At 58.4% G+C, this 10,795-nt stretch overlaps 1 protein-coding gene across 2 annotated transcripts; it reads left to right on the plus strand.

Annotated features, from left to right (window-relative positions):
* Positions 1–1,358: 1,358 nt before the first annotated feature.
* TMEM151B (transmembrane protein 151B) lies at positions 1,359–10,323 on the plus strand. 2 transcript variants are annotated; one of them, XM_016955619.3, is made up of 3 exons: positions 1,359–1,786; positions 3,943–4,383; positions 6,290–10,323. In XM_016955619.3, exons 1-3 carry the CDS (start codon positions 1,652–1,654, stop codon positions 7,412–7,414), a joined length of 1,701 nt encoding a protein of 566 aa, XP_016811108.1. In that variant the 5' UTR covers positions 1,359–1,651; the 3' UTR covers positions 7,415–10,323. The 2 variants fall into 2 exon arrangements, with proteins under 2 accessions (XP_016811108.1, XP_518508.5); XM_518508.8 differs by lacking the exon at positions 1,359–1,786 and having other exon boundaries at positions 3,350–4,383; positions 6,290–7,508.
* The last annotated feature ends 472 nt before the right edge of the window (positions 10,324–10,795 follow it).

Genomic DNA, 10,795 nt, shown 5'->3' on the forward strand with positions numbered 1-10,795 from the left:
GTCCCCAACAAGGGGAAGGAACATACTGGGCAGATCAGTGTGTTTGTACCCTATCCCCCAAAATCAGACATCGAGGCTTTGCCCCAAACTAACTTCCTACCCACAAATATTCCCCATAGATTTTGAGTGGGAAAGATCTGAATTCTAGGACTAGCTCTGTGAGTGCTAGCAGGTGACCTTGAGTAAGCCATTCACTCTCCCTCTGCCTTGGTTCCCTGTGAGTAATTGGGGAGAACAGTTACTGTATGTCAAAGACTCTAATGACACATAGTAGGATTCCACAGTGACTGTGTATGCACAAGATTGATCATGCATGGCTTTTATTATATTCTTCATAATGGTTGTTTTTCATGTTCTTTTCTCCCCATTAGAATTTGTGCTCATGTTCTTTTCTCCCCATTAGACTTTGTGCTCCTTGCAGGAAGGAAACTGTGTTTCATTTCTGTACTGGGCACACAATAGGTACCCAACACCTGTTTACTGAATGGAGACATCCAGAAATGAATGAATGAATAAATGTCAGGGTCCTTCCTGCTGTGCCAGGGGATACAGGGAAAAGCAGTGTGGGGTGGATGGCCTGAAAGGATAGGCTGCCTGCAGTGGCTCAGCCTGGCCTGCTTCCTATACCTACAAGTCAGAGCCTTAGAAATTGTCCAGTCAACTTCCTCACTGCACAGATGAAGAAATTAAGGCTCAGAGAGAGGAAGGCACTTGCCCAAGGTCACATAACTCCTTAATGACAGATACAGAATTCAGAATTAGAACTCAGGTTTCCTGCCCTCCAGCCTAGGGTATTGCACACACTTCACTGCTTCTCTGGAGCTGTTCTTTTAGGGAAGAAAGATGGTTCAGTGAAGGCCAGTTCCAATGCCCTCCCCTCTGCCCTCTGTTAGTCCTTTCCCACATCTAGCTTCAATCTCTTCCCTTTCCCCCTATTCCATTCCTCTGGAAGTCTAGCTTCTGCCTTAACCCTTCACCACGCAACTGGGAGTAAGGATCTTCCCTAGGGTTCCAAGAATCAATTTCCTCTCCCCACTCCTCTGCCCTGGGAACTTGGGGGAACCAGAGATGTGTGTGTGTGTGTGTGGGGGGGGTGCTGTTGGTTGAACCTCGGGCACCCAGTCCACGGAGAACAGATGGAGAGGGGTTGCGGCACAGATTCTCCCAGGATAGGAGCGCGGGAGGGAGGTGCAGTGAGCAGGGCTGGGAGCGGGGAAGAGGTGTGGGGAGTCCCTGTTGCTTTACCCCTTCGGGGGGTGGTTATTAGGTAGGCTTGGGAAGGCGGAGTTTGGGGGGCTGGGGGCGGGGCTCGGCTGCGCCGGCAGGAAAGGGGGGGCGCGCTGGCTCCAGCTCGGCTCAGACAAAAGGCGGCGGCGGGAGCGGGCGGGAGGCGGAGCGGCGCCGCGAGGGCCTCAAGGTGACACCCGCCCCTGGCCCCGGCCCCCCCCGGCCCGGCCCCCCAGCCTGCCTCCCACCCTCAGCCCCCAGCCCCTTACTCCCGGTGCCCTTTCCGGGCCCCCTCCCCCGGCGGGGGGTGGGGAGCAGCGAGGGCCCCGCCCCCTCCCGTCCTCTCCCCAGGGCCCGCGCAGGATGCCCCCGGCCCCTGGCAGCCCCCCGGGAGGTCCTGAGCTCGACGCGCCCCCTCTACGCCATGTCCCCCCCTGGCTCGGCCGCGGGAGAGAGCGCCGCCGCCGGCGGCGGCGGCGGTGGCGGCCCCGGGGTCTCGGAGGAGCTCACGGCGGCGGCGGCAGCGGCGGCGGCGGACGAGGGCCCCGCCCGAGAGGAGGTGAGAGTCTAGGGCGCCCCTTCCCCAGGCGCGGCCGCAGCCTGGCCCCCCATCCCCCATCGCACGCGTCCCCCGCTGGTTCCGCCGCAGCGCGGCCGGCGCCCCGCACCCCGAGCCGGCCGCTGCAGCCGCAGTCGGCGCCGCCGCCCCCACCCGGCGGCCGGAGCTGTCCGCGGTGCCGGGGAAGGGGCCGCGCCGGGGGCGGGGCTCAGGGGTCCCGGGCAGGGGGAGGGGCCTAGGGGCGGAGCCTCGCGGACCCTGGGCTTATGAGAGTGGGGGCTATGCTCTCCCGGGGTGGGGACGGTGGCGGGGATCCTGTCTCACAGAGGGGGATGCTACCTTGAAGGCCAGGAAGGGCGACTTGTACGGGCTACAGAACGAGGAGGGTACCATGGGGAAGTGGTGGTGGTACCTGATCTGGGACCCTAAGGAGGTCAGATGTGTACAGGGGGGTCCCGCCTGTGGTCATTGGGAGTGTGTGTGTGTGTGTGTGTGGGTGGGGGGGTGTGCACCTCTCTCTCACGAGGCTCCTGCTGCTTCCTCATATCCCTAGTTGGGGTCCCTAGTACTCAGTCCTCTGAACCTGAAGACAAAGAGACGGAGGAAAGTACCAGGAGCACCCCCACTCCAGCCTCCCATACACACTTGTGCACACGCATGCACCCTGTACTAGGGCAGAGGCACACAAGCGGGGATGGGCCTGCAGGTAAAGCCCCTTTCAGAGGTACCCACATGGGGACAAGCACATAACCAGGTAGGCACATGTACCCTAATCTCCTTGTCCACATGTACTGTGTGCTATTTCCTAGCTCGCCTAACTATCCATACTTCTAGATCCAGGGACCGATGCCTATTACTGTACCCTTCTTTTCCACTCTTTTCCTCTCTTTCCTGGCTGGCCTCTAGGTCAGGCCTGAGGAATTGAGGGGGTAAGTCAGGATCCCAGCAGGAGGTTGTGTGTGTGTGTGTGTGTGTGTGTGTGTGTGTGTGTGTGTGTGGTGGGGGATGGGTTCCTAAAGCTAGACAGTAGAGAGGAGGGGTGGGAAAACAGAGGCCACTACAAGAAATTAAACTCAACACTCAATTAGGATGTGGCTGCTGGGGGCCAGCACCATGGTAGGCACCTAGGATGCAAAGAGAATGAAGCATGGGCCCTCAGGAGTACCCAGTGTAGTGGGGAGCCAGACATGTAAACAACTCCTGGGCCAACCCTGGGACAGAATGTGCCAGGAGCTTTAACAGACAGGCTCCAGGAGAGTACCAAAAATAATTTTCTCTTGATAAATTGCTGGGCTTCAAACGTCGTCCTCGCTACCCCGGTCCCACATCCCCTATGCCTGTCCTCTCCTCAGCCACATGCCTCTGCCCTTCTGGATACCTCCTCCTGGACTGCCTGCCGCTCAGGGACCCCAGCCCCCTCCCTCCCATCCTAGGACAAAGGGAAGGATGTCAGGGTGCAGGAGGGAGACTCACAGGGGAACCAGGGTCCAGAACATGGGGAATGAGACAGGGCCTGGGGTTCTCTGGAGGCCCTTATCCAAAGGAGGTGTTAGGCTAATTGTGAGGGTTAGGGAGGTGGATGGGTCAGAGGGGAGTAGCTCCTCTAGAACCTAGGACTGAAAAAAATCTGGAAGTGAGGGCCCCACTTGTTAAGTGGGGAGGTGATGTCAGTGGGTCCCTCCCCCTTTTCTAGAGGACCTGGAAGGGGTCTGGGCTGGGGACCTGCCTTCGCTGATGCCTGTCTGTCTGTCCTCCCCTGTCTTCCCTGTCCACATCTTCTGTTTCATTGCCATTTTTGTGTTTGTCTTCGGATGCTCTCTGGGTACCATCCTATCCATCTGTGTTTGCTGCCTGGGCCTCTATCTCTGGCTCTGATCCTTCTCTGCCTCTTGGGGTGTCTCTCTCTGCACTTTCCTGTACTGGCATTCCGGTCCCCTTTCCTGTCCTCATGGCTTGCTCTGTGTCACTTCTGTTTCTACCTCTGGCCCCTGGCTCCCATCTTGGTCTCACCTTTTCTCTCCATATCCCTGTTTCTCTCTGCCTGTTATCTCTGGTGCTGGCCTCTGCCCCTCCATCCCCGTATCCATCTCTGTGCTGGGTCCTGCCTGCTCTCACTTCCCACTCATCTTGGCCCCTCTCCCTGCCCACCTGAGCAGCAGCGTCCCATCCAGCCCTCTTTCACCAAGTCCCTCTGCCGTGAGTCCCACTGGAAGTGCCTCCTGCTCTCGCTGCTCATGTACGGCTGCCTGGGGGCAGTGGCCTGGTGCCACGTCACCACAGTGACGCGCCTCACCTTCAGCAGCGCCTACCAGGGCAACAGCCTCATGTACCATGACAGCCCCTGCTCCAACGGCTATGTCTACATCCCCCTGGCCTTCCTGCTCATGTTGTACGCCGTCTACCTGGTGGAGTGTTGGCACTGCCAAGCCCGCCATGAGCTGCAGCACCGTGTTGATGTGAGCAGTGTGCGGGAGCGTGTGGGCCGCATGCAGCAAGCCACGCCCTGCATCTGGTGGAAGGCCATCAGCTACCACTATGTCCGCCGCACCCGCCAGGTCACCAGATACCGCAATGGAGACGCCTATACCACCACCCAGGTGAGGAGCTGGTGGGGAGTGCAGGACATTCAACATGGGAGGTGGCACTTACGTGCTGCCTCACTCCCTCCCCACCTCCCTGGGGGGGAGGTGGGAGGAGCAAAAGGCAGCAGTGAGCTCCCATGAGCATTGCAACAGCAGGGCAATAGCCAACAACCATAATCATAACAGCAAAAACCGACCAGGAGCCAGGCTCTACTCTAAGTATTTTACACACATCAAATCATTTATTTAACCCTCATAACAACCCTATGATGTAGGCAGGTATTCCCATTTTGCAGATGAGGAAACTGAGGCCTGGAGAGTTTAAGTAATGTGTCTAAGGTCAAATAGGCAGTATGTGGTGGAGATGAGACTTGAACTCAAGCAATCTGGCTCCAGGATCTATATACTGTTTAGTGCTTAATGGATCTACTTAGTGATTAATGGCAGAGTGTGGTGGCTCAGGCCTGTAACCTCAGCACTTTGGTGAGGCAGAAGGATCTCTTGAGCCAGGAGTTTGAGACCAGCCCACCTGGCAGCAACACAGTAAGACCCCATCTCTATAAATAATAAAAAGAAGTAGCTGGTGTGGTGGTATGCACCTGTAGTCCCGGCTACTCAGGAAACTGAGGTGGGAGAATCGCTTGAGCCTGGGCAGTTGAGGCTGTAGTGAGCTGTGATTGCCACAGTGCAAGACCCCATCTCAAAAAAAAAATAAATAAAAATAGTGCTTAATGGCTGGAGATGGCTTCACATGCCCAGTATCATAGCATGCTCTTACCTGTTCAGTGAGGTGACTGCTACTGAGTTCTTTCACAGGTATGGACACCTAAACTCAGTGACTTGTCCAAAGTCTGCTGCTCTTAAGTGGTAGTGCTAGGCTCAATCCCAGCTTCCTGGATCTCAAGTTCAAGGGTCTAAGAGGAGGTGGGCGTAGGAAGTCTCACTGAGGGTGGGCAGGTCAATCAGCACTTTGTGGACTCGCCAGGATGAGACATATTGGGGTCCTGGAGGAGACGTTCCCAGATGCAGGCCATCTGTCACAGTATAAGGATCAATAGACAGAAGCCTGGGGCGGGTGAGAAGCAGGAAGGAGGCTGATGATAGCTACAGCGTGAACAGGCAGACTAGAGATAGAGGGGTTCTTTAGGGAGTGCTTCTGGGGAACCCATTGGGAAACACAATTGTAAAAGGGAAGAAAGAAGAAGAGGAGGCTGTTTGTGGTGATGTGGGGGCACTTTGGAAAACAGAGGCAGTGGCAAATGGATCAGGCAGGCCAGAGGGGCAGTTCATGGCCAGGGCCTGACCCCTAGAGGAAGCAGGGCTTAGTTAAAATTTAAATGCGCGGCCGGGCGCGGTGGCTCATGCCTGTAGTCCCAGCACTTTGGGAGGCTGAGGCGGGTGGATCACGAGGTCAAGAGATCGAGACCATTCTGGCCAACATAGTGAAACTCCGTCTCTACTAAAAATACAAAAAATTAGCCTGGCGTGGTAGTGGGCGCCTGTAGTCCCAGCTACTCGGGAGGCTGAGGCGGGAGAATGGCATGAACCCGGGAGGCGGAGCTTGCAGTGAGCCGAGATGGCGCCACTGCACTCCAGCCTGGGCGACAGAGCCAGACTCCATCTCAACAAAAAAAAAAAAAAAAAAAAAAAAAAAAGGAAAAAGAAAGAAAAAAAAATTTAAATGCGCACAGGTAGGGCTGGTTCTAGTCCGGTCATCACGTCTGATTACACAGAGGGCGTCAGTTGCCCTGTAAGTCAGACGGAAAGATCCTAACCAGCTCCAGCCGGCACCTAAACCAAGACAGACTTAGGGTCCGACCAGGCAACCAGAGCATAGATGGGGCGGGAAAGGGTGAGTGGGCAGAAGCGGGCACCGCTGACGGGCTCCCCGCGACCCCGCCGCCTGCCCCCCGCGCCGCAGGTCTACCACGAACGCGTCAACACGCACGTGGCGGAGGCCGAGTTCGACTACGCGCGCTGCGGCGTTCGCGACGTGTCCAAGACGCTGGTGGGGCTGGAGGGCGCGCCGGCCACGCGGCTGCGCTTCACCAAGTGCTTCAGTTTCGCCAGCGTGGAGGCCGAGAACGCGTACCTGTGCCAGCGCGCGCGCTTCTTCGCAGAGAATGAGGGCCTGGACGACTACATGGAGGCACGCGAGGGCATGCACCTCAAGAACGTGGACTTCCGTGAGTTCATGGTGGCCTTCCCGGACCCGGCTCGGCCGCCCTGGTACGCCTGCTCGTCGGCCTTCTGGGCCGCGGCGCTGCTCACGCTGTCGTGGCCGCTGCGAGTGCTGGCCGAGTACCGCACGGCCTACGCGCACTACCACGTGGAGAAGCTGTTTGGCCTGGAGGGCCCGGGCTCGGCCAGCAGCGCAGGCGGTGGCCTCAGCCCCAGCGACGAGCTGCTGCCCCCGCTCACCCACCGCCTGCCGCGGGTCAACACGGTGGACAGCACGGAGCTCGAGTGGCACATCCGCTCCAACCAGCAGCTGGTGCCCAGCTACTCTGAGGCGGTGCTTATGGACCTGGCGGGGCTCGGGACGCGCTGCGGCGGGGCGGGCGGCGGCTACGCGCCCTCGTGCCGCTACGGCGGGGTAGGCGGCCCGGGCGCGGCGGGCGTGGCTCCCTACCGGCGCAGCTGCGAGCACTGCCAGCGCGCCGTCAGCAGCTCGTCTATCTTCTCGCGCAGCGCCCTAAGCATCTGCGCCAGCCCGCGGGCCGGCCCGGGGCCCGGTGGGGGCGCGGGCTGCGGGGGCAGCCGCTTCTCGCTGGGCCGTCTCTACGGCTCCCGGCGCAGCTGCCTGTGGCGCAGCCGCAGCGGGAGCGTCAACGAGGCCAGCTGCCCCACGGAGCAGACGCGGCTGTCCAGCCAGGCCAGCATGGGGGACGACGAGGACGACGACGAGGAGGAGGCCGGGCCGCCGCCGCCCTACCACGACGCCCTCTACTTTCCGGTCCTCATCGTCCACCGGCAGGAGGGGTGTCTGGGCCACAGCCACCGGCCGCTGCACCGCCACGGCTCCTGCGTAGAGACCTCACTGTGACCTCCGGCCCCGGAGTGGCCCGCGCCGTCCTCCCGCCTGCCCCTCGCCGGACTGTGCTCCCTCTGCGACGCAGGGCGAGTCACCACGGTGACTGAGGCCGCGCGGGGGGCAGGGAAAGGGAGGTGAGGGCCGCAAGACAGGCCCGGATGGGGCCGAGACCCCCGCTGTCCCTGTACATAAAGAGACCGATGGGTGGGAGGGGGTCAGCTGCTCCCCGAGATCCCCCTGGCAGAGTCATTCTTCCAGCCCCACCCCTGAGTTCCTAAAGGGACACCTCCCTCCTGTCCAGCCCTTCAACAGATCTTCTGTTAGATGACAACCGTGCCGTGGGCCCCGCGTTGGGCCTTGTCTGAAGGGAGAGGCCCTGGCATGCGGATGGGAGATTTAGAGGCTGTGGAGAAGGGAACTTGGGGCTTTCCTTCCTTCGTGGCCTCCCTCCCCTGGGGCCTCTCTCTATGGAGGGAGCAATGGTTTGGTGACCAGCAGGCTGGATTCCAACTAGCTAATGCATTCAGCAGGTCTGAGGCTGGGGCCAGGTGTCAGCCCTAGGCCTCCATCCAACACCGTGGAAATGTTGCTGCCCTCTTCTTGGCGCTGACCCCAAGATTGGGGTTTCCTTTCTGCCGCTCCCTCCACTGTTGTTTATCTAACTGGGCCCCCACTCTAGGTCCAGAGGGACTGTGCTCACTGCACAGACATCACTCACCTTCCGCTCCCCAGTCCTGCAGAGCTGTTGCCAGGGTGCAGTGGGGAGGGGAGTGAAATGTGGAGGACTGTGTACCTCAGTCCTCTCTCTAAACTCCTCAGCCTCCCAACAGGGGCCTCCTCACCTGGGTTCTGAGTGTGTACCCCTTTTAGAGAGTGAGATGCCACCCGGGCAGCACTCGTTAAAGCTGGCCAGCACGAGTGACTAAGGGGAGAGAGCATGACATAGACCTGGGTGGCAACGGGGACCTCTGGAAGCAGGTGGGAGTAAGAGAGGAGAGGGCAGTGGAGGGTAGAGGAAAAGGACCTCCAGAGGTGGGGTGTCTGTGGGGGCGGCCTTTGCCTCCCTAAACCTGTGCGGAGGAGTGGAGTGTGCTTGTCGCTCAAACACATCTCTGGGGGACTGAGGACGTTGTCACAAGCCCCAACTGGAGAAATAATTCCAATGGCAGGGTCAGAGGCAAGCATTCTCTAAATCTTGCCCAACCCTTCCATCCTTCCCTATCCTATGAGCTGAAGCCCTGCTGTGTGTCGCAGGGTCTTCAAAGGGGCATCCTGCCACCACCCCAGGGCGCTGGCCCCACGTCCTGTTCCCCTAAAGCTCTGACACCGCCTTCTCTCCGTGTGCTCCCCCCACCACCTCCACCCTGATGTGCTTCAGTGTGCATGTCTGTGAACAGCCCTCCTGCCCTGCCAACTCCCCTGGCTAAAGTCTCCCCAGCAGATTTAGCACCCAGGGATTGAGCTCACATTTCAGGCTAGAGAGGATAACCCTTGGGCCACCCACATCTCTCACCCCTGATGCTTACTTCGCCTGAGCCATCAGAACTCCTCCTTACCCTCCTTCAGCCCCTCTCATCTTCCTTCAGCCCAGCCAGGCCTGCACCACCAACTGTGTGGCCTCCACCTATGCAACATCGCCTCTGGCTCCCCTTCCCTTCTTCCTAGGGGGGAGTGCGAGGGGCCCAAATTGTGGGGATACCATGGCCCATGGCTTCTAAAGGGTTTAGCTTTACTTTCAGGTAGAGATGGCTGAGTGAGGAGGAAGAAGAGGCTAGAGAGAGGGAGGCTTGGGTGGGGGAAACAGCTGCCCACCAGGTTTTCCTGGACAGCAGTGCCCACCTGCCTACTAGCACTGAACCTGCCTGGACCCTGAGTCTGTGCTCCTTGGGGGCCTGGCGTTTGGAGCACCCTTCTTTCCTCTGAATGGACATCTGTGAGGTACAGGTGGTGAGCTGCAGCCTCAGGCTCCATTTCTTAGCCAGCTGGCACCTGGATGTCATGCTTTGTATGGGGACAGCCTGGCCACCTCAGGGCTCCAAGGAAGGAGGAACATGGCTCCTCCTCCCTCAGGCCTGTTCCTGAGACAGAGCCTGGTCTCACAAGAGGGGAAGGGGGACCTCTATTATTATTTTTGCCTGTATTGACCATTTCTGCCTAGGTCGTCTCAGACAGCCTCATCTCCCACACATGCACAGACTTAGAGAGAAACCAATTCTTTGGTCTATTTTCTTGGTAGCTTTACTGATTGCCAGGGAAAATGAAAACCAGAAAATTAATTAATCTCTAAAATTAAACTTTACACTGAATGTTCTTGTTTCTCTAATTAGAACTTCTGCTAGCAGCTGTGGCTATACACACACACACACACACACCCTCACACCTACACGTTTGCACTCCGGAACTGTCAGAGGGTGTCAGGCACAGACAGACTCTAGGTTGCCTAGACAGGCACACACATGCAGTCACTCCCAAGCCCCCTTTGGTGCTCTGCTCAGCGCCTGCTTAGCGGAAGGAGTCCCTGGAGAGCAGGCACTCCTGGACTGGGGTTGTAGCCCATGACCTGCCCTTTGGGGACACGGTTCTGGAGGCTCTGGGCCAATGAATCAGCCCAAGGAGGACGGGCAATGGCGCTCAGCCTGAATCAGTCAGCTAGGTCTCTTGTGGCCCTGTGGGCTGATGTGATTCCTGTAGGTGTGGCCACAGGGTGGACAGCTACAGAGTGATGGGGACTCATGTAGGGCACGTGGAAGGCTCCATGTGTCCTGGGGACAAGGGCTTGTGGGGTGGGCTGGGCCTGGCTGGGGAGAAGACAGGTCTCTGTCAATTGGGTGCATCACACTGTGGCCTTTTTGTCGTGGATTTAAGCGCAAAGATTGTACAAATCAAACTGGTGGATAATAAAGTCGTGGATGACTCACTGACTTCCTGTCCCAGTGTGGCACTTCTTTCCCTCCCTCCCAGGGAAGCTCTCTGGGGTGGGTGGCAGGGATTGTGTCATCCTTCCCTGGAAGTCGTCATCTACAGTTGCCTCCCCAGAGGAGTCCACTGGGTCTGAGCCCCTGGTGTCAGCTCGTTGTCCCCTTCCCAGGTTGGGAGTTGGGGAACTAGGGGATGGCGTGGCCTGTAGAACTGGATCACTTAAAGCAGAGTCAAGCAACAGGGAAATGCATCTACAGGGATGGGGGTGGCAGAGAGAGCCAGGCATAGCCCTGCTGTAGCCAGAGGGTGTGTGTGTGTGTGTGTGTGTGTGTTTGAAGATCAAGGATCTGTTTGGTAGAGAAGAAAATGGTGGGGAGTCAGGGAGGCAGGCAGCCCCCACGGGAGAATCTGGTAGGCACAGTCCCTCAGACACCTCTCTGACTTCCCTATTCCTGAAAGAAGTTGGTCATTTGT

The sequence above is a fragment of the Pan troglodytes genome, chromosome 5 (genome assembly GCF_028858775.2).
Source record: "Pan troglodytes isolate AG18354 chromosome 5, NHGRI_mPanTro3-v2.0_pri, whole genome shotgun sequence".
In the NCBI taxonomy this organism is placed as follows: Eukaryota; Metazoa; Chordata; class Mammalia; order Primates; family Hominidae; genus Pan; species Pan troglodytes.